Raw genomic sequence first — 23,988 nt, forward strand, 5'->3', positions numbered from 1 at the left:
AGGGGAAGTACTTGCTTTGTTGGGCCTTCTCCCTGAAATAATGTCAGGGTCCCCCCTCCCCCTCCCTTCCAGATGCTTGATTCCTTTAAAAGGGCTCAGAATCATTGGGGCAGACAAAAAGCAGGCAGAAGTTAAACACCTGATTTTAGGCTTGGGGCTGTCGTGCGTTGCTATTTGGGGTAGTTTGCTAAACTCAGAAAGTATCTACAACATTTTATAGAGGTACTTTATCTTGGTGCATTTTTCTTCACTGGTGACATTGTTAGGGGCATTGTGAATTGTAATGCATTTTCTTCATCAGCCTTTTAACAAGGGGGAAATAACTTGTCAACAATCTCTCAGGGTGGCAGGTTACAAAAAAAAGCTTTCAACGTTTCATCATATGTACAAAGTCTGGTTCAGTGGAGTGGTTACATTGAGATATAATGATCCACTTTATGTAGGAGGTTTCAGTGGATAGACTGACCTGTCATATGGCTGTCATGAGACCTGAGGAATAAACTTGTGCCCATATTGGGTAAGCATGGACATGAATGAATGACTGTCAAGTGTTCTGCCATCTTAAGTAACTTTCTTCATGCCAGTTTGTCCGCTGTGAAGTGCCTGTATGCTTGCTACAGGGCACCAGCCAGGTTATGGAGACTTATGGAGCAGCAATGTTGTTCAAACTGTGTTCTAGGGAGCCTCAGGGATTGCTCAAGCACATGAGACAGACAGGTTTTTGCAAAAAAACTGGCCCACCAATTTCCTCTTGGAACATGCAGCTGTGGGGAATTGCTGGCTGGGTGTCTCCTTGGTCGCGCCAGCAATTCAAGCAAGGAAACAATGATGCCCAACAGGCCTTGCTTGTGCCTCAGATGAACTCAGCATGTCAATCTGAACTTGTCTGTATCCAAAGGTAGCCAACCTTCTTTTCTCAAGAGCTGGGGGGAGGGAACAGTGTCTGCTGGTGATGAACTTGGTGTTCCAGCAAACAGAACAGGGGAAAGAAATAAGAGTTGTACTTGATCAGGCCCATGGAGAACCAGCTGAGCCCCAGCAACACTGCCAGAATCTTGGGGACTTGCTTTGGACCCAGCTGGTGGCTGTGTGGGTCCAGGAGCCAATGATGGGCATAAGCCATGGCTGTCTCCATCTCCTATGCTGTTGCCCCCAGTGGTACTGCCAGAACCTCAGGGTCTCACCTCTCTTGACTGGGTAGAGAACCAGGCCAGCGTGCCAAGCAAAATGGTCAAACAGACATACCACTTTCTGGCATGTAGATGGTCGAGTTGCTTACCCCTCATCTACATGTTTGTTTATCCAACAGTTAAGCATCCCATAATCCTCCACAGCACTCTTAAGTTTTGTAGCAGACAGCAAGGCTTTCTCTGTCAATAAATCAAAGTGGGGAAAAGTTCCTTAACAGCCGAATCTCTGAAACTTGAGCATCCTCAATTTAAGTGAGGCAATTGTGAGGCTGAAGCATTCCTGGCCAGTGTCCTCTGGTTGTTTATTAACTGTTATATTTTTATCTCACTGTTCCTCCATTGTGGAACTGAAGGCAGTTTACACGGCATTCCCTGGTAGTCTCCTGTGTTGACCTCCTTAGCTTCAGCAAGGTTGCGGCATAGTTTCTCTCCAGTTTTACCCAGGGCTTGTCTTGTTGCCCCATGTGAACCAAATGTGGCTGTCCTAGAAGACACCTAGTGTTCTCTGGCATATGTGCGCATTACAGGCGATAGCGATGGAGAAGCTGTCTCTCAGGGAAGCTTGTTTGTTCTCTGATCTGCTCTGTGATAACCTCAGATAAGCTTTTCAAGAATTTCAGGGTTCCTGGAACACAGTTTGAAAACAACTTGGTGTATACAGAGTATCATTAATTTGAGTCACGTACGATGGCAAATTGTGACTCTGTATGGTATTGTGCATGCAAAGGGGTAACAATATTAGTTTGTTGTAGCAAAATAAAACAAAAGTCCACAAGCATTTTAAAGACTCACACTTGTTTTAATATGAGCTTTCATGAGTCACAACTGAGTCAGATAGATATGTGAAGGAAAATAATACTGGGAATTCTTCTTATGGGGGAGATAACCAGGCAGGTGAGAGGGAAGCCAAGGCAGAGAGGCTTGTTGTGAATTCCACCATGAACCTTCCCAGGCGTAAATACTCAATGCAAGAGGGAATGAAAGAAATAAAGGTAGAAAGGCAAATCCCATCATAAATCTACAGAATTAGCAGTGATGCATAATGGCTGATGAGAGGAGTTACAAGTTCAAACTGATAAGCAAAGCGATGAAGTAGCATAAATAGTTAATGTAAGGGGAAGTTTGGATGGTGGGCACCATCCAAAAAAGCTAGTTCCAATGAAGTTAGTGGGAAACTAGTATATATATATATATGTTTTTAATGGACTGCACTCAGTGCTGCAATTGACACTAAAACATGCTGGGATTCCTTGCCTGGTTGGAATAGTGACCCCAAAACAGCTGAATGTATCTCCGGTTATGTTGGCAGTGAGGTCTCCCCATCCCCTTAACCTCAAAGGTGTGCATTTCTTTATCGGAATCCTCAGGTGTCAGTCGTGTTTGGCAACATCATTAGTAGGGAACAGAACAGAAACCGAAGCGCTGCAGAGGTCTTGCCTCTTGAATTCCAAGTAGGCAGGCCAACTGCTGTAATGCAGAATGAAGGAGGTCGACGTTTTGTAGCTGGAGTTTGAAGTGTGTTGCAAGTTGATCGACACAGCAGAGGGATGAATGGGCCGTTTGTGGTTCAGCAGGAAGAAGCCTGGCCACAGGAACTGAAAGCAGGCAAGATCAGGAGAACTGTGCCGTCAAGTGATTTCTTTTTTGAATGACTGTCTCCTTTGTGAACCTACCACACAAAGGAAGGATACGGGATTCTCTTCCTGGGCTCTGAGTGGGTGGTTTGACTCATTGATAAAGAAGGGTTCAGCAATCCAAACCCCTTTCTCCAAACCTGAGCCCTCCATCTACCAACATTCTTCTCCCCTCCTCCCCCATCACATAACTTGGTCAATTCATCCTAATATTTTTAATGTTCTGCTGGATGAGATAAATTGGTCCATTTCATCCAGTGGAGGGACAAAGTCAGCACATGATGAGGTGGGGCAGCTTCCAGAGCCCAAGGCTTCTGGTGGGGCTCACTGCTGCTGACTACTGCCTTCTCATGCATCTCCTCTGATGCCTGCACTTGCACTCTTCCACTGCCTGCTTGTGAGTGTTTTGTCGCCTCTGCTGCCGGCTGCATGTGCTGCCTAACATTGCTGGAGAAAGTCATAGCTGAACCCATCACCCTGCACCATCAGGGAAAGGGCATACAGATGGCGTGGGCAGCTGTGACTCCAAGTGGTAGGACAGCTTGCAAGTGGGCAAAGGAATAACACACAGGCAGGTGGGGGCAAGAAATGGTGCCTAGTAGTGGGCATAAGATGCCCACTGAGCACCCTCTGTTCAGGGCCCCCCAAATCCTGGAACTGGCCCTGTACTCCCCCCCCCCCATTGGTCAACCATGTGCTTCTAGGAGCTTTCAAGTGCCGACATGAAGGTAGGAGCCCTCACCTTCTCAGCCATTTATATGAATAATGGAGCTTTTCTCTAGCTATGGTGGCTCATAATCATTGATAGAGCAGCCCCTCCATCTGAGCCAGCAGCCCTCATTGTGACTATGAATTCCATAAATTAATCACACAGTGTGTGAAGTCGTGTCCTATGCATCTGAGGACCACCATAGCCTAAGGTCCACCTACTCTCATATGAACATCTCCAACCACTGCAGCCATCTTCAGGTGTCCTTGCTGTCTGAAGCTAGATGGGTGGCAACCTGAGAAAGGGCCTTCTCAGCCGAGGGACCAAAATTATGGACTCCCTTTCCCAGAAAGATTCATTTGTCCCCTTCATCATTACCTTCACCGGTGGGTAAAGACCGACCAGTTTCAGTTGGTATTCCCTCACTGACTCTCCTTCCTGTTTATGTGTTGTTTTAAAGAGAATATATCTCATAGGTTCTTTTCAGTGCTTCCTCTTTCCAGTTTTTCAGTCAGAAAAACTGGGAGGGGGAGGCCTTTGGAAAAATGTTTTTCCCCTTCCAAAATTTTCCAGGCCCTCACATCTCTAGCTGTGTGACTACTGATGTTAAGTCTTGAGCAGCGCATGTCCTGGAAAACCATAAGAGCAGGTCATGTCTATGAGAGAAAGAAAACACCTTTAGGCACCTTCTAAAACGTACCCTCTGTGGTAGAAGTAATAAAGATCTCTGATTAGTCCACAAAAACTTACAAAACAATACATCTTAGTATTTAAAGTGCTGCAGCATTCTTTGTTCATATTCAGATGTGAGCACAGTAGAGGAGACAGCTCACTCAGGTGCTTTAGAAGAAGGTTGGACAAATTCCTGGAAAAGAAGGGAGATCGATCATTGGTTCTTAGCCATGATGGTTGAGTAGGGCTCCATTTTCAGAGGTTTTCTACTTCTGAATAGAATTTGCTAGAAGGCAGCAAGAGGAAGAGGCTTCTGTGCTCTGCATGTAGGCCTTCCTAGGGCATTTGTAGGGGAAGGAATGGTGGTCTAGGTGGATTTCATGGTCCACTCTAATATGGCTCATCTTACATTCTGACTCCCACCCTCGTAACCATGTGCCCGTGACATGCAGATGGTTTGGGTCCATAGATAAGCACCTCGACATTTTTGAGGATAAGTCCAAAGCGATTAGGTTGACACATAGGTGACCTGAAAGCAATATATATTTTGCAAATTCCAGTCTACTTAAAGTTACCCAACCTGGAGAAGATTCAGGCAATCCTGCTGAGCAGCTGATGATTGCAAGACTGGGTGGTATCAAGCCACAAACAGTGCGTGAGCAAGTCCTTGCGTCATATCTGGTAGGCTTCCAGAAATTGGAATGATGGTGCTGAAAGAGCAGCCATGAAGCCATAAAGAATGTTGCCATCTAGTAGAATGCCCTCCTCTGTCTAGAGGGGTTGACTCCTGCATAAGCAGCCACCCTGTTTAGCCTGCCTTTGGAAATTCTTTTTTTGACACGGATGCTCCACCTGCCTGCTAACTGCAAATCAACTTCAAGGCATCATTACAAGAGGCTTAATTTTGACTTCAGATTTATGTTCTCTGCACAATGACTTTGTTTGCCCTGCTCATTGTTACCATGGATTGATCAAGTAATTGGAAGGCACCACCAGGACCCCTCCACCTACAAAAAACTAAAACGAGATCCCACCTGCAAAATCACCAGGCTAACAAATGCGCTGATCAAGAATTCCTCACTACATCCTGACACGCACAGAAAACTATGCAAGACAGAAGCACAGCCACCCAGACTATATGGACTCCCTAAAATACATAAGGATTCAGTCCCACTCGGACCCATTGTGAGTGCCATTGGTTCACCGACATATGAATTAGCTAGACATCTGGCCGATCTCCTGCAGGACCACATCAGGAAAACCTCGTCTTACATCAAAGATTCAGCAGATTTCATCAACAAAATCAGTTCTCTGAAACTCAATCCACAAGACATACTTGTCAGTTTTGATGTTGTATCCCTGTTTACCAAGGTTCCAGTAAAAGACACTATTGCACTTATTAATCAGATTTTCCCAGAGGATGTAACAGCCTTATTCCATCATTGTCTGACAACCAGTTACTTCCAATGGGATAACGAATTCTATGAACAGATGGATGGGGTGGCCATGGGGAGCCCTCTCAGCCCAGTTATAACAAACTTCTACATGGAACATTTTGAAAAAACAGCTCTAGAATCAGCACCCCACAAACCTAGTGTATGGTTCCGGTTTGTGGATGATACATTTATCATTTGGAGCCATGGGGAGGAAGAATTGATGGGTTTTTTGAATCATCTCAACAACATCCACCGGAACATACAATTCACAATGGAGAAAGAAATAGAGGGAAAACTCCCATTCCTGGATACCTTGGTCATCCGCAAAGCAAACTTTCAGTTAGGTCACAAGGTCTACAGGAAACCAACTCACACTGATCGGTACTTACACAAAAACTCCAATCACCACCCCCCGACAGAAAAGAGGCATAATGAAAACATTAGTGGATCGCGCAAGACGGATATGTGAGCCGCACTTTCTCAATGAGGAAATTAATCATCTAAACCACGCACTTCAGGCAAATGGCTACTCCAGAAATGAAATCCGAAGAGCAATCAAACCCAGGATGAATCAAGCAACCAAGGAAAAACAGTCTCCTACAGGAAAAGTGTTTTTGCCATATATCAAAGGAATTACTGATCAGATGGGAAAGCTTATGAAAAAGCATAACCTTCAAGCAGTATTCAGACCTACCCAAAAAATACAACAGATGCTACGATCAGCAAAAGACAGTAGAGACCCCCTCACCTCTGCAGGAGTATACCGTATACCCTGCAGCTGTGGACAAGTTTACATCGGGACCACAAAGCGTAGCATCCAGACAAGAATAAAAGAACATGAAAGACACTGCAGACTTGGACAACCTGAAAAATCAGCAGTGGCTGAACATAGCCTAACTCAAACAGGGCACAGTATCTTATTCCAGGACACCAAAATACTGGACAACACTTCCAACTACTTTGTCAGACTGCACAGGGAAGCCATTGAAATTCACAAGCATAAGCAAAACTTCAACAGGAAAGAAGAAACCTTAAGAATGAACAGAGCATGGGCTCCAGTTCTGAAAAACACCAGGCTAACAAAACATTCTATCCCCGACAATAGCCCTGCAGAGAAGATTAGCATATCAAGCACCAATCCATATGCAAAAGAACCTCCTCAGGTTACAGTGAAGCCTCCTGCCATTAGCATTCCACACCCTGGGAAACTCTTACAGGATGACTCAGCTCAACCCCACCCCTCCTGAGTAGATACAAATGACCTGCCAACATCTTTTCCACACTGTGACACTGAGAGATCTCTGTCTTTTGGTGCTACACCTCTGAAGATGCCAGCCACAGCTGCTGGCGAAACGTCAGGAACTACAATGCCAAGACCACGGCAATACAGCCCGGAAAACCCCCAACAACCATCGAGCAATGGATTATCTAGATGCACACAGCTCAGTTTATTTATTTGCATTATATACCCCACCTTTCTCTCTGAGACTCCAGATGGATTTCATACATTAAATAATGTGATCAGACAGCATAAGACAGCCAGTATATAATGCAATGGATGACAGAATTAGAAAATGGTAGAAGCAAAAGACTATCTATGGTGTACACCATCAGCAGTGCAGGAAGTGGATCACAGACCTAGGAAGATAAAATACAATTCATTTGGGGATGCTCCTGTCACTGTTGGGCAAGTATGCAAACCCAGTTGGCTCCTTCCCTTGCATCCAGTCTCACTCCCTTGACAATCGACAACCAGAGTTTGCCTTCCTGTTTGCATCAGTCCACTCTTGAGCCTTGGTCTGGTGTCCTTCCTGCAGAAGGGAAATGGGCTTAAAAATTCTGGCTAGAGCTGCTGCATTTGTGGTGACATCGGTAGCTGCTTGTTTGAGGGCAGAAGCTGGAGAATATATGGGGGCCCATGAGAAACTGTGCAGTTGAACGTCCTTTGTGAGCGGGGGGGGGGGGGCGGGTGCAGATGGATGTATTCTCTGGGAAATGGGAGAGCCGGTGTTGTGGTTCCCATGCTTGGCTTGATCTCGTGTATTCCTTTGCAGGTCCTTGGCTGTTGGCAGCAAATCAGGTTACAAGTTCTTCTCTCTTTCTTCTGTGGATAAACTGGAGCAGATTTATGAATGCAGTAAGTTTTTGTTTCCATTTCCCCTCTTTTTAAAAAAACAGGAAAAGTCATATGGCAAATAATTCGGGGCAGGAGCCAATCTGAGCCTCCACTGTGTAGATCCGGAGGCATTCACCATCCTCCTGGGTCCTGACACTCTCAATAGACCCGAACGGATGGCTATGTGGCCTGTTTCCAGATGGGTCAGACTCAAACCTCTTGGAAGGTTGTGTTTGCGTGCAATAGATATTGCCTTACCCTTTTCAGGGCTGCTGTAGCATAGTGGTTAAGTGGTTGGGTTGCAAATCAGCACTCTGCTGGTTCAAATCCAGTTACTGCCCTGAGTTCAGCGGGTGGCCTTGGGTAAGCCACTCCTCTAGGCCCAGCTCCCCAGCTGTATTGTGGGAATAATAATAACACTGGCTTTGTTCACAGTTCTGAGTGGGGCAGTAATCTGTTTAGAAGAGTGGCATATAAGCAGTTGTTGTTGTTGTTGTTGTTGTTACCCTGTCCAACTGGAAGTGATGTAGCTCTCCTGAGTTGAGAGTTTGGTTCTCCAGTGTTGTGGGGGGTGTCTTCCCTCCAGTTGCTCTGGTGAAATTATCACTTTCCACCCCATTATCACTTTCCACCCCATTGTGACATCTGATTCAACCTCCGCTGCTTTCCGCAATATTGCCACTCAGTAGTTGTAGATCTTCATGCTTGAGGGCTCTGTACTTCAGAAGTGCATTTACTGCAAGAGCACTGGTTGTTGGCACCATTGTTTGTGTGCACTGCATCTGAGGTGCTGAGCGTAGCCTGATGCTGTCACTTATGCATGGCACAGTTGAGGTTAAGAGGCTAGAGTTTTCCCCCTGGTGGACAGGGAAGTGGAGATCAGAAAATGATTGCTCTCCCCACCCAATTGTCGGGTTTAGTGCAAGAAGATCTCCCCCCCCCCCCAGGATTCAGCTGCTGCCAGACAGAGGAGTGTTCCCCCACCTGGCCCGATCAGGGCCGTTTTGCCCCCAATCCAGGCCAAAACAGGCCCCAAATGGCTCAAAATGGCCATTTTGGGCAAGTTTTGGCCTGGATCAGGCCCAGCAATGGCCATTTGGGTCCTGTCTCAGTCCGGATCGTGGCCGAAATGGCTGGAACCATATTGGTGCCAGGTGGGGGAGGCTTCTGACACCCAGCACTGACCCGATCTGGGCTGTTTCAGATGGAATGGCCATTTTTGACCCATTTCGGCCAGGATCGGGGCCAAAACGGCTGGGACTGGGTCGGTGCCAGGCGGGGGAGGCTGTTTCAGCCCCGATCTCCCTATCCAGGCCGAAATGGGTCCATAATGGCCGAAAATGGCCATTTTAGGCCTGTTGCAGCCCAGATCGGGTTGGTGCTGGGTGCCCGGCACCGACCTGATCCCAGCCGTTTTGGCCCCAATCGAGTCCTAAACTGCCCAAAATGTTTTAAAGTCAGGTGGGCGGGGCCACCTGACGTGAGGGAACTACCGGAATGGTGTTCCGGTTCATTCCCCCTCAAAATGAGCCCTGTTTACAGTAATGATTTTGGCCCTGGAAGTTGAAGTCTCTGACTAAAATCCATCTGATGGCCCAAGCTCTTAGTAGCTTTTTCTTTACACATTTAAAGCCTCTGCCAGGAATAAGCCTGCCCCCCATCCCCTCGAGTTCAGTTGTCTTCATGCTCTTAGCAGTTTTGTTCTTCCAGCTGTAATATAGGAAGTCAGTTTACAGTCAGCGGTCCTGCGAAACGCCCATCTACTGGGAAGAGCAGAGCTGTTAATGGAGCCTTAGTGGAGCACCTCCTCTGGCTCTGGCTCACATGTCTGTCACTTGCATGAAGCAGTTGTGTGGCCCTACGTAGAGGGGAGGCCTACAGGGGCTGAATACCCTGAGCACACTTACTTGGGAGCCAGTCTCCCTTTGGTTTCCTGGTGGTGTGGTTCTCTGGTGTGCAGGTGTCCAGCGTTTGGCCTCCTGTAGTTCACAATTTTCCTTCTTTCCACTTCAGCTCAATTACTAACGAACTCCTGAGCATGCTGTGGAAAAATCTGGTAAACTTATAGGGTAGGAAACAGAGAACAGCCCCCTTGCATGAACGTAAGTCCACCTAGTCCGGCCTCCTGTCTCACACAGTGGCCAGCCAAGTATTCTGAAGGGCCACCAATAAGGCATAGAGACCTTCCCTAGATGTTGCCTCCTGGCGCATTCCCCAATAGTGTTTCAGTAACATACTGCAGATTTCTGGGGAAGATAGAGCTGTCTTTTAGGAGGCAAATCCACCATTAATGATTTTCACATTGAGGATTTCCTTATAAGCTTCTAAGGAACCCGAGGGTTCCTTGAAGCATGGTTGCACAGTCTTGTGGCAGGTCGATATGTGCCCAACCCTACACTGACTGAATCTTAGCAATCCTGCCCTGTGGACTTGAGGTGCTGAGATGTAGGATGCAATATGAGCTGCCTTTTGTGTTTCATGCTGTATTTATATGATTGCTACCGATATTAATTGTTTTTATGTATTTATGCTGTTAACCTGCTCTGAGCCCACTTGCAGGGAAAGTGGACTATAAATAAAATAAAATAGATAGGTAGGTCAGACCATGATGGTACTTGCATTGTGTCTTGTGTATGTTTTTGGTGACGCTGGAGGGGCTGGAAGAGAAGTGGTATTGCTGTCTGTTTGCAGCCAGACGAACGACATATAATTCTGCTTTGCTGTGTGAACTCTCTGCATGATGACAGCCTGTGGTTCTTCCTTCATTTTCCCTCCCTTCTAACCCCTCTACAGCTGACACAGAAGATGTGTGCATTGTGGAGAGGCTGTTTTCCAGTAGCTTGGTGGCCATAGTGAGTCTCAAGGCCCCCCGCAAACTGAAAGTCTGCCACTTCAAGAAGGGGACGGAGATTTGCAACTACAGCTATTCCAACACCATTCTGGCTGTCAAGCTGAATAGGCAGGTGAGTGAAGAGGGGTGGGAATACTTCTTAAATACAAAACAATATGAACTGTAAGGCCTCGTTTTCCTCTCCCCCAACATATTGCTTTTTCACATCATTAATGAAATAATGTCCTTGACTTAATAGCCACACTTAATATTATATTTATTTGTATTTTTCCCAATTTGGTGTATTTTCTTCCCCAAGACTAGTTACTGGACACTTCTCCTCCATGGAGTGATCCGTTTTTGTCTCTCTTCTTGAGACCTGAACTGTCATGACAATTTTTTAACAAGGCCTCAGGCTTTCTGAATCTGATCATACTTGGATGAGGATTCTGGCTTCTTCTGTTCACGAGTAACGGATTCTGTATTCTGACAGCAGTGTTGTATAATGGTTAGAGAGTCAGACTAGGATATGGGAGACCCTGGTTCGAATCCCCACTCTGCTGTGGAAGCTCCCTGGGTGACCTTGGGCCCCTCACGTGCTCTCAGTCTAAAAAGCCTGTGGGGATAAAATGGAAACGAAGGGAAGTATGTGAGCCATGTTGGGTCTCCACTGGAGAGAAAGGTGAGGTATAAATGAAGTCAGTTTTTTAAAAAGTGTTACCATTTCATAACACTGTGCCACGTCTCCGTCGTATCTGTATCCAGCCAGCACGGTCCCTGGGTCCAAATATAATATGCAGTCAGTGAGGTTCTTAACATTAATGTGAGTTGCATCCCAAAACTCGAGCATTTCAAAACGTGTCTCACCAAACATGCAGGTACACGCCTGCTTCAGAGTGTCCTTATCTTGGAATTAAATGCCTCAAACTGAGGAATGTAGAAAAGTTCACAGTAATGCCAAAGCTCCCATTAGTGCTTATTTTACCAAGTGTGAATGGACCTTGGTTGTTGTGAGTTTTCCGGGCTGTATTGCCGTGCTCTTGGCATTGTAGTTCCAGACGTTTCGCCAGCAGCTGTGGCTGCTGGCAAAACGTCAGGAACTACAATGCCAAGAGCACGGCAATACAGCCCGGAAAACATAAGAACATAAGAACATAAGCAAAGCCATGTTGGATCAGGCCAGTGGCCCATCCAGTCCAACATTCTGTCACACACAGTGGCTAGAAATCCATTGCCTTCTAAAGGACTGTCAGTGAGGCCAGGACACCAGAAGCCCTCCCACTGCCTTCCTTCCAGCACCAAGACAACAGAGCACCACCTCCCCACAAAGAGAATACCATCTATCTCCTGTGGCTAATAGCCACTGATGGACCTCTGCTCCATATATTTGTCCAGTCCCCTCTTGAAGCTGGCAATGCTTGTAGCTGCCACCACCTCCTGTGGCAACGAATTCCATGTGTTTATCACCCTTTGTGTAAAGTAGTATTTTCTTCTATCTGTTCTAACCCGACTGCTCAATAATTTCATAGAGTGCCCACGAGTTCTTGTATTGTGAGAAAGGGAGAAAAACACATCTTTCTCTACCTTCTCTAACCCGTGCATTATCTTGTAAACCTCTATCATGTCTCCCCTCAGTCGTCTTTTCTCCAGGCTAAAGAGCCCCAAGCGCCTCAATCTTTCCTCATAGGGAAAGTGTTCCAACCCTTTAATCATTTTAGTTGCCCTTCTCTGTACTTTTTCCAGTGCTATGATATCTTTTTTAAGGTGTGGCGACCAGAACTGTACACAGTACTCCAAATGAGGCCTCACCATCGATTTATACAGAGGCATTATGATACCGGCTGATTTGTTTTCAATCCCTTTCCTAATAACCCCTAGCATAGCATTAGCTTTTTTTATGGCAGTCGCACACTGTGCTGACGTTTTTAGTGAGTTATCTATCATGACTCCAAGATCTCTCTCTTGGTCAGTCTCCGCCAGTTCAGACCCCATCAACTTGTATTTATATTTTGGATTTTTGGTTCCAATGTGCATTACTTTGCACTTGGCTACATTGAACCTCATTTGCCACATGGATGCCCACTCTTCTAGCCTCGACAGATCCCTTTGGAGTGCCTCACAATCCTCTCTGGCTTTCACCACCCTGAACAATTTCGTGTCATCAGCAAATTTAGCCACTTCACTGCTTAATCCCAATTCCAAATCATTAATAAACAAGTTAAAAAGCATTGGACCCAATACCGACCCCTGTGGCACCCCACTGCTCACCACCCTCCACTGTGAGAAGTGCCCGTTTATACTCACTCTCTGTTTCCTATTAATTAGCCAGTTTTCGATCCACAAGAGGACTTGGCCCTTTATCCCATAGCTACTGAGCTTACTTAGGAGCCTTTGATGAGGAACTTTGTCAAAAGCTTTCTGGAAGTCAAGATAAACAATATCTATCGGGTCTCCCTTGTCCACTTGTTTGTTCACTCCCTCAAAGAACTCTAACAGATTGGTGAGACAAGATCTTCCCTTACAGAACCCATGCTGAGTTTTCCTCATCAGCTTTTGGTCATCAATGTGCCCACTTAATTTTATTTTTGATAATAGTTTCCACCAACTTACCCGGTATTGACGTCAGGCTGACTGGCCTGTAATTTCCCGGATCTCCCCTGGAACCTTTTTTAAAGATGGGGACAACATTAGCTACCTTCCAGTCCTCAGGAACAGATGCAGAGTTTAATGACAGATTACATATTTTTGTGAGGAGATCTACAAGTTCACACTTGAGTTCTTTCAGAACTCTTGGATGTATGCCATCTGGGCCCGGTGATTTATCAGTTTTTAAATTATCTAGCAGTCGCATAACCTCCTCTCTCGTCACCTCAATGTGACTCAGGTCTTTCAAAACCCCTCCCAAAGTCAGTGCTTCCGGAGTGGGCATGCACTTCTTATCTTCCACAGTGAAGACAGAAGCAAAGAACGCATTCAGCTTCTCGGCCATTTCCCTATCACCCTTTAGTAATCCTTTTACGCCTTGGTCATCCAAGGGCCCCACTGCCTCCCTAGCTGGTTTCCTACTTCTAATATATTTAAAGAATTGTTTATTGTTTTTCTTTATGTTCTTTGCAATATGCTCCTCATATTCCCTTTTTGCCTGTCTGATCACAGACTTGCACTTTTTTTGCCACAGCTTATGCTCCTTTTATCAACCTCACTCCGACTAGTTTTCCACTGCCTAAAAGAATCCTTTTTACCTTTTACAGCTTCTATTACATTGCTTGTTAACCATGCTGGCCTTTTCCTAAACCTATTTGTGCCTTTCCTAACCAGCGGTATATATTTAATTTGAGCTTCCAGGATTGTAGTTTTAAATAGTCTCCAAGATTCCCCAAGTGTTTTGACCTTTTTTACTTTCCCTTTCAGTTTCTTCTTCACGTACCCCCTCATCTCAGAAAAGTTACCCCTTTTGAAGTTAAACTTGGCTGTATTGGTCTTATTTGGCAATTTCCTATTTATACATATGTTGTACTCAATAACATTATGGTCACTGTTCCCAAGTGGTGCAATCACATTTACATCTCTCACCAGGTCTTCAGCATTACTGAGGACCAAATCCAGGATCACCTCTCCCCTAGTAGGTTCTGTAACCATCTGTTCCATAGCACAGTCATTGAGACAGTCTAGAAACTCACTTTCTCTCCCCCGATTCGAACACCCATTGGCCCAGTCAATGTGTGGGTAGTTAAAATCACCCATTACAACACAGTTTTTTTGTTTAGCAGCCATCTTTAATCCTGTCATCATTTTATAATCCTCCTCTATTTTCTGATCTGGAGGGCGATAACAAACTCCCACAGTTAAGTTTCCATTTGGGCCCGTAATTTCAACCCATAGCATTTCCGGAAGCGAATCTAATTCAGTTACCTTCTCAATCTTACTGGAATGTATACCTTCTCTGACATATAGAGCCACCCCACCACCAACCCTTCCCTCCCTATCCTTCCGATATAATTTATATCCAGGAATCACCGTGTTCCACTGATTTTCCTCATCCCACCAAGTTTCTGATATGCCCACAATGTCTATGGATTCGCCCAACACTAAACATTCCAGCTCCCCAATTTTACCTCGGACACTTCTAGCATTTGTATATAAACACCTGTAACTTCCCCGGCACACTTTGCCTCGAGATGTAGTTAGGTCATCTGCACTGTTTGTCTCCATCTCAGTTGACAACTCTAATCTATCTCCCTGTAGAAGTGTTATACCTAGCCCTTCATCTCTCTGAGATGAACCATCCTGAACCAGAGACACTTTATCTCTTGTCGGCTTTCCCCTAGCATTTAGTTTAAAAACTGCTCTGCCACCTTTTTGATTTTAAGTGCCAGCAGCCCACAAAACCCACAACAACCATCGTTCTCCGGCTGTGAAAGCCTTCGACAATACAGTGAATGGACCTGTTGGGGGATTTAAGGATATCCCACTTTTTTAATTGGGTGAGCACAGCCTTTTCATAGAATCATAGAATCGGAAGGTACCTCCAGGGTCATCTAGTCCAGCCCCCTGCACAGTGCAGGAACTTCACAACTACACCCCCCTCCCACACTCCCAGGGACCGCCTGCTCCATCCCCAGAAGATGGCAAAAAACCTCCAAGATCCCTGGCTAAACTGGCATGCAGAAATTGCTTCCTGATTCCAAAGGAGCGAACAGCATTACCCTGAGCGTGTAAGAAAGGGCCCCGAGAACTAAGCACTGATGTAACCCTTCCTGCCCTCCCTCTCAGGATCTGCCTGGGTTCACAATGCTTTGGAAAGCATTTAACACTTCATCAAGCCGGTTAATTAGTTCCAAGAAATTTAACTCTTTATTTCCCTCTTCCTTTCTTGCTTTTTTCCGTCCAGAGATTGATAGTATGCTTAGAAGAGTCTCTGTACATACACAACATACGGGACATGAAGGTGCTGCATACAATCAGGGAGACACCACCAAACCCTGCAGGTAAGGGCAGGCCTTCCTTCTGAACAATTCCAGCCGCGCATGAGATTACAGAGCACATTTCCCACTTAATTTTTGACAAAGTAACAATTACCCTGTTATGATTAGAATCACATCAGTCAATCATTACGGTCAGAAACCAGCAGAGTAAATCACGTCAGGATTACTGAACACATGAAGCTGCCTTATAGTGAGTCAGATTCTTGGTCTGTCAAGGTCAGTATTGTCTATACAGACTGGCAGCATCTCTCCAGCGTCTCAGACAGAGGGGCTTTCACATCACCTGTAGCCTCGTCCTTTAAACTGGAGATGCCAGGGATTGAACCTGGGACCTGACCTACCACCGAGCCACTGGATTAATAAAAAATTTGGTTTTCATCTGGGGCAAAGAATCACCTAGCTATCAAGTTTTTAAAAAACACTATCACTTTGCTCTTCCAGTTTAAGACTTTTCGAGAGCTTCTCTTTCTTAAAAGAATTGCTTCATTTTGAGCTTTTTTTGCACACGCACTAACTTGTCACAGATCAAGGCACAGATCAAAAGAAAGTCCTATTAAAGACAATTGGGAGCCATTCCTGTGGTTGTCACAGCAAGTGTTTTGCTTGTAGTGATATAGTTTGTGTTATGTTTTATGTTCCTATCCCGCTTTTCTTCCAATGCTGTCTTCCTGCTCATTCCAAAAATACCAAGGGCAACCCCGGCACAAGGAAATCGAAAACAACAGACCAGGGCTCAAAACAATCAAAAACCAAAGTATAATCCAATTTCATATATTACAAAGTGCAGAAGTGAGCGTTTAGTATAAGTTGAGGTCCGTGAGCTGTTCAGACAGAAAAACTTTGGAGTAGAGCATAATAAAGAGTCAAAATAATATGTTCAGTCCGAACTGTTTTACGCCCTGGAGGAAGTGAGGAGTTAATGAAACGGGTTAATGTTATTTGCCTGCAAACCCCCGTCGGCGTTGTTTTCCACATGTTTTTGACTTCATGGACTGTTAATGAATAATATTTGGCACAAGCCCCCACCTGCCGATTCTCTCTGTTAATTTTGGCATTCACACTTTAATTGGTGGATTTGTTTCGGACAGTGAAGATTTGTAATCTCCTTGTATTTGCTAATGATTGGACTCTGTATTTATGCACTTTTGAACGATATTGTATAATCTATTATGTACGTATGCATGTATATATAGCACTTCTGCACTTTGTAATATATGAAATTGGATTATACTTTGGTTTTTGATTGTTTTGAGCCCTGGTCTGTTGTTTTCGTCTTCCTGCTCATGGCAGGCTTTTTTGTTTGTGAAAGGGGGTTCATGTGAGGCATTTTTTTCCTATACCCTTTTCCCCTGCAGCACCCTCCTTGACCCTCATCATGTTACTGAGGGCTAAACTACACAAGATGAATTACACGAGGATTGTCAAGTGAAGGGAGACGCAGTGTTAGCTGGGAAGTGTAGTTTGAATTTCACCTCTCTCTACAGAGCCAGCAAAGATCGCTTCTCAGAGGGTTTATTAAATTTCCTCTTTGCCTCCCAGAAGGATCTGTCAATTATTAACAAACCCTCTGAGGAGCGATCTTTGCTGGCTCTGTAGAGAGAGGTGAAATTCAAACTACACTTCCCAGCTATCATTGCGTCTCCCTTCACTCGAGTGTCCTTGTGTAATGCATCTCGTGTGGTTTAGCTCTGAGGGTCAACTGACACAGAAGGCATGTAGAAGATTGCAGTCAGAAAGGGGCGGGTGGGGGAGTTAGCATGAGCCAAGCCACAGAGTTTCCAGAAGTGAACTCCACTTAGTCTGTGACAGAAACAAAGACATTTTTGCTTCAGAAATATGGCTTGCATCATCACACGCATCTGCAGTTTCTCCACCGTAATCTTTAAAGAAAAATCCCTAGGCTGCTGCTGCTCTTACTCACCTCAATTCCTGTTGTCATTGGCTGAGAAGCGTCAGTGTCAGTGTTGCCTTTTCTCAGAGAGAGGGAAGCATTCCAGGCTCTTCGTTATGGCCCTCATGGCGAGCCACTCTTCCTTTCTCATGCTCCGAAGCATGTCATGGCCGGTGATGCTTTCCCTTCTTTCCTAGGCTTGTGTGCATTGTCAATAAACAATGACAACTGTTATCTGGCCTACCCAGGGAGTGCGAGCATTGGAGAAGTGCAAGTCTTTGACACCATTAATCTGGTAAGCTTCCTTAGGAACTTGGTTTCTGCAAGCGACTCAGCTGCACTCATGGACCCAGCCTCGACCCACAAGCTGGCCGACTGGGCTGGGCTGATCTCTGCATTCTTGGTCACTTTTTTTTTTCTTTCTTCTCAGAGAGCCGCTAACATGATCCCTGCCCACGACAGTCCTTTGGCAGCCTTAGCATTTGACGCAAGTGGCACCAAGCTGGCCACGGCATCCGAAAAGGTACAGTTCCAATTCAGTCAGGGCTGCATGGAGCACAGCGAAAGCTGTACTGTAGTTTATGGGACAGTATGGAAACGTTCAGAGAGTTCAGAAAGGAGCTCCTGGCTGGCTTGTGTGAATCCTTCCTTCTCATGTTCTGAAAAGTAATGAGTGAGTTTCTGGTTTATGGAAAACAAGTTTGTTGTTGTATCCAGACCAGCAAATTATGGCTTGTCAAATTGTGCTTCCCTTGCAAGATTGCTAAGCACAAGTTATATTTTGCCAGTTAAGCTGCAGCGGCTTCTGCAAACCAAACAGTTACCAATAAGAATGGGGGAGGGGTCATGCTAGCAAGTCCCAAGCTTGTTCACATGGGGCCAAACCACATTTTATCATGCTGTCTGAATCAAGGTAGTCTTAGCTGTACTTCTCCTTCATTTCTGCGGGTATTAAGGTTTCTTTTTTAAAACATCCAAACTGAAACTTTTGTTCTTATGACCAGGGCTTTTTTTCTGGGAAAAGAGGTCGTGGAACTCACTGGGTTGCCCTTGGAGAAAATGGTCGCATGGCTGGTGGCCCCGCCCCCTGATCTCCAGACAGAGGGGAGTTGAGATGGCCCTCCGCACCGCTTGGCACAGAGGGCAATCTACACTCCCCTCTGTCTGGAGATCAGGGGGCGGGGCCACCAGCCATGTGACCATTTTCAAGAGGTTCGGGAACTCCGTTCCACCGCGTTCCAGCTGAAAAAAAGCCCTGCTTACGACTGGTTTACTGTTCAGTAATATTGGTTGGTGCATGCTATACATCTGTTCATTTGGTTGTTTTAAAAAGGTATCCTGAATTGTATATGGAATTGGAAGCCGGGAACATCAAGCTAAAATAGGACGTTTCCCTTCTCCCTCCTCACGCTTTGCACCAACTAAAAAAGTCTGTCCCACCACAAGCCCCACACTTGTACTACTTTATGAAGTGTGACGCTGTAGGGCTTCTCCTTGCAGCTGAGTCAAGTTTCTTGTCCGTGCTTTCTCACAAATCCTGGCAGGACCTCCCACCTCTCACTCCCTGGCCAGGCCTTCCCCGTTAGCCTCAGCTTCAGGATCCAGCATCTGATATGAAGCTTAACAACGGGACGTAGTTTCATAATCTTAAGCAGTGGTGATGATGATGAAGATCCCTCCTGAGTTATCTTGCCCTCCAAAAATTGTCCTTACCAAGAAATGTATTTGGGCCCCGATCCATGCCACAGTTCTGATGAGAACTCCCAAATGCGCACGGCATGCGATACTAATCCCTGTTGTCACACTTCCGTGCATAACAATGGTAAGAGCTATGCAGCAGTTATTTGTATTGAACCCCCAAGATCTCTCTTCGCTCTTATTTATTCTACTAGGGGACAGTGATCCGAGTATTTTCCATTCCAGAGGGGCAGAAACTCTTTGAATTCCGAAGAGGAGTGAAGAGGTGAAGTAAACTTTCGATCTCTGAAGCCGTGCTTCTTTGCAGTACATTCCCCCCTGTATCCCACAGCTCACCAAGTGTATTATTATTGAATTATTATAAACTGCCACGTGTTCTCTGGTACTGGATCTTCTAGTGGGCAGGCCAGTTGTGCTTCACAGAAAGTAATCCTAGTTTAATAAAAGACCTTGATTTTTTTTTTTGATCTCCAGCAGGGCTTTTTTTCAGCTGGAAAGTCTAAACTCAGCAATCTCAACTCCCCTCTGTCTGGAGATCAGGGGGCAGGGCCACCAGCCATGTGACCATTTTCTCCAAGGGTGATTTAAACTTTAAAAAACTCCCCCCCCCATTCCAGCTGACCCAAAGTGACATTATTGTGCGGTCCATCACTGAGTTCCACCACCTCTTTTCCCAGAAAAAAAGCCCTGGTCTCCAGGCCCTTGTGAAATTAGACCCCACTCATTTTTTCCCCCTTTTTGCCACAGTTTACTCTTATTCAGGACCTTGACCATCCACCTCTAGCATTTTTCTGTAATTCTCCTACTGCAGACCAGTAAGGGCCTTGTTAGAACACTGCTGCAGTCACCCCACTTCCCCTGGACTCCTGCACCTCCACCCCCTCTCTTCATGCTGTCACACCTGCGGTTTTTTCCCTTAAGCAAGCAGTCCCCAGATTCACTAGGGCTTCTGTTCATGTCAAAGTTTCTCCACCAACTACTCTAGCTTCTGTCCCCTTGGGAGCTTTGGTATACAAAATAGTAAAGAGTCCAGTAGCACCTTTAAGACTAACCAACTTTATTGTAGCATAAGCTTTCAAGAATGAAGAGAGCTGTGGTTCTCGAAAGCTTATGCTACAATAAAATTGCATCTGACAAAGAGAGCTGTGGTTCTCGAAAGCTTATGCTACAATAAAATTGCATCTGACAAAGAGAGCTGTGGTTCTCGAAAGCTTATGCTACAATAAAATTGCATCTGACAAAGAGAGCTTATGCTACAATAAAGTTGGTCAGTCTTAAAGATGCTACTGGACTCTTTACTATTTTGCAGCTACAGACTAATATGGCTAACTCCTTTGGTATCCAAAGAGGTCTTGCTGCCCAGAGACAAAAAGGAAACTCCCTGAACCTGGATCTCTCAAATCTACAGCAGTGCCTCATACTCTGATTTTTACATTCAACCTGTAGCACTGGGACCCTATTTAGTGAGCAGTGAGAGAGCTTTGGGGTGCTCCTGAGCCTGAACTCTCTGCTGGCTGTCCTGCCTGGGCCTCTAAGCAACGAAGATGGGAAGAAGCAAAACGTCAGTGTGATTGAGGGAGAGGGGTGCCGACCAAAACAAAACCTTGTTGGGAACCTTCTTGCTGCTCCATCTGACCGCAGAAGTTTTTTCTTCCTCCTTCCAAGTTCTCTCAAGCCCCTCCCCGCATAGTCATGCAGTGCTTCCAGGAGCAAGCTGCTGTCACCTATACTTTGTCCAGAATAATTTATTTTTATTTTAGTACTTGCTTGTTTTAAGAGAGGTGAGAACTGATGGGCGGGTCTTCCTGTTCCCTCCAGGTGTGTCAGCATCTCCTCCTTGGCCTTCAGCATGGATGGCATGTTTCTGTCGGCGTCCAGCAACACAGAGACAGTGCACATTTTCAAACTAGAGACTGTGAAAGAGAAGTAAGTTCTGTCACAGCCCCAGGAGTTACATGCCTTGGTTTTAGATCAGGGGTGGCCTGGCTGGTGTCTGCAGGCTGCATCTGGCCACTGATGGTCTAGCCAAGCTTAAATTGTGATGCGGTGAGTGGTTTGCCCACCATTTCACTTTCAGAGAGGAATCTTTATATCGACTTTTTCTGTCCCTCTCTGATGTTTGCACATGTTTGTTCCTGTGCTTTGGAACTCTGAAGCACGGGCTTATGAGTGATGCCACTTTGATTACAGTGCCGGCCCATGTAGGGCTGATGCTGCTTTGGGTCTGAGGAGCTAAGGGGAGTGGGTATAAATATTTTACATAAAGGCATTAAATGAATGTCAGCTAAGGTAGTGATGCAATGGTGTCAGAGTCCAGTCTTCCTTTGTACAGAAGGGTGGGGATTTTTTCTGCGGTATTCTATAGATAGTTACTGGGATTTTTCTCCAAGACATTCAAAGCAGCATGAGAGCCAACATGTTGTAATGGTTAGAGTGTCAGACTAGGATCTGGGAGGCCCAGGTTCAAATCCTTGCTCTGCCATGGAAGCTTGCTGGGTGACCCTGGGCCAGTCAAACACTCTCAGGCTAACCTACCTCATAAGGTTGTTGTGAGGATGAAATGAAATAGAGAATTATGTAAGCTGCTTTGGGTCCCTATTGGGGAGAAAGGTGGTTCCCCCCACCTCCACTTACGGCCTCTCAGCAACCCTGTGAGGTAGGCCAAACTGAGTCCAAGTGACTGGCCCAAGTTTCCCTAGCAGGCTTCATAACCAGGGATGGGGTGGGATTTGAACCGTCTCTCCAAGCACAAGAGTCTGGTCACTGCACACGTGGACTGTAGGCACGCCACTCCAGATACAGTTCAGCAGTGCAGGGGCAGAGCTGTGAGAATGTAGCCCTGAAACTGTCTCAAAAGTTGGGTTTAGGATTAGAGGAACTGAAACTTTACAAGCAGGGAGGCTGTGAGCAGTCAAGGGGGATGAGGGGGAATTTGGCAACAATCCCCCACCCAGGTCTCCTCCTCCAAGACTTCCTAAATGTCCTAAACTTCCTGGGAGTTGAGCAAACTGATTTCTTCCAGCTGCTCTCCACATTACGTCCCTTCAGGCCTGAGCAGGGGGCTCTTTTTCTTCTTCTTTGATAAATGAGCCAGAAGAAGGGATTTTTTTCCCTACATTCCAGGGAGGTCCCCCTGGTATGTCAGGCCTCCTACCCTGTTTTTAATCAACCGTGATTTGCTGCTTTCGACAGCTGCCTGGTGACTATCCAGTAGCTCTGTTAGGTGGAGTGAGAAACATATTTGGACATCAGATAGAAGAGTGCTGTTGCTGCTCAGTCAGTCAATACCTTTTATTGGCATTCAATTAAAAAAAAATCATGCCGAGAAAGATAAACCAAGGATACGACAAGATCAGCCGGCAGTAGAATGAACCGTATCCTCCCTAATCCCCATAGCAGTTGAGAGATGCAGTGCTGGTGCTGCTCATGAATGTTACCAGATGTCTGTCTGAAGTTCTCCTCGCCATCCTCACTTCCAGACCTCAGGAGGAACCCACAACCTGGACAGGCTATTTTGGAAAAGTGCTGATGGTCTCTACGAACTACCTGCCTGCCCAGGTCACAGAGATGTTCAACCAAGGCCGAGCCTTTGCAACAGTCCGTCTCCCCTTCTGTGGGCACAAAAACATCTGTGCGCTGGCCACGTGAGTGTGGGCATCAGGGTGGGTTTTTTTTAATGACCCTTCTGTTTGCCTGTAGGCAGAGAGGAAAGATAGCCTTGATTTGTTACATTTTGAAAATCAGACACAAAAGAGCAGCCAAGTTGAAAGAACTGGTGTATTCCTGCAGGGCTTTCATAATGATCTGCACAGGAGCCTCAGGTGAGCCCCCCTCCCCCCCCCCAACAGCAACATGCCCTGTGCTTGGAAAGCCAGTGGTCGCACATGCAGAATGAAGTGGCGTGGCGGAATTTACCACTTACAGGCTACGGGTGGGGAATGCTCCCTTGCCTTTAAAAATTCTTCCAAAGTCAAAAGCTACCGTGTTTGTTTTATTTTCTGTAGGGGAGGTTTCAAAGTGCAATTCAGATCAAAGTAGTACAGTTTTCACTCTAGCATGTATAGAGTTATCAGATGCTTTTTTAACGTTTTAATTAACATGTTGACTGTTTATTCACTGGTAAATTCAGGGATTCACTTTGAACTTGGAACAAATAATAAACCTCAGTACCTCTCTTGAAGAGTCTGGGCTGTGCCCTGCAAAGATTGAATGTTTTAAGGGAGCATTTGGTTAACAAGCAGCACTCTGATTTGGTGATCAGTCAGTGCGTTGCTTTCGTGCAGAGATGTTTCAGTCTCCATGTGACTGATCAAAGCACTGCCCCTTCACAGGTGGGTCCAATTCCACATAATTCTGCATAATGTGCAGATCCAGTGCCTGTTGCTGGGTTTGACTGCTGGTTGGGCAAAGACCACCAAGGTGGTGCTTGTCTCTTTCTCTTAATTCAATTGTGTATTTTACAGCAGCCCTTTAAATAGCAGGGCTTTGGCCTGGGTTTGTCTACCTTTCCCCTCCGGAGGATCAGACACGAAGGCTGCTCAGACTTGCTCATCAGAACCAGCTGTCGGTGCAGTAACCTCCGTTGGTGTAGACTGGAGCTGTGGGAATTAATTAATCAAATGAATTGCAGCTTGTCCAGTTAAATGAGGCTTCCAGTTGTAATTGTACTAAACCTCCGGCTATCCAGTCTCCCAGGGTGGGAAAGGCTGCCTTGTGGCAGAAACTGTCGGATTTCTCCAAAGGCCGGAGTTCCGGATGAATCGTAAAATTACCCTAGTTGCAGCCAAGCCATTGCCAAACGTCCGGAGGATCTATAGAGAAAAGTGG

General features: G+C 45.8%; 1 protein-coding gene across 2 annotated transcripts in view; it reads left to right on the forward strand.

Annotated features, from left to right (window-relative positions):
• Positions 1-23,988, forward strand: part of WIPI2 (WD repeat domain, phosphoinositide interacting 2) — a 32,474-nt gene that overhangs the window by 3,045 nt on the left and 5,441 nt on the right. For both annotated transcript variants that reach the window (XM_054995048.1, XM_054995049.1), the window contains exons 2-9: positions 7,696-7,778; positions 10,551-10,720; positions 15,479-15,575; positions 17,661-17,758; positions 17,894-17,986; positions 19,356-19,426; positions 20,980-21,087; positions 22,641-22,805. In XM_054995048.1, the coding sequence (XP_054851023.1) occupies positions 7,696-7,778; positions 10,551-10,720; positions 15,479-15,575; positions 17,661-17,758; positions 17,894-17,986; positions 19,356-19,426; positions 20,980-21,087; positions 22,641-22,805 (885 nt within the window). The remainder of the gene's footprint in view (positions 1-7,695; positions 7,779-10,550; positions 10,721-15,478; positions 15,576-17,660; positions 17,759-17,893; positions 17,987-19,355; positions 19,427-20,979; positions 21,088-22,640; positions 22,806-23,988) is intronic.

This window comes from Eublepharis macularius, chromosome 12 (genome assembly GCF_028583425.1).
Source record: "Eublepharis macularius isolate TG4126 chromosome 12, MPM_Emac_v1.0, whole genome shotgun sequence".
Lineage (NCBI taxonomy): Eukaryota > Metazoa > Chordata > Lepidosauria > Squamata > Eublepharidae > Eublepharis > Eublepharis macularius.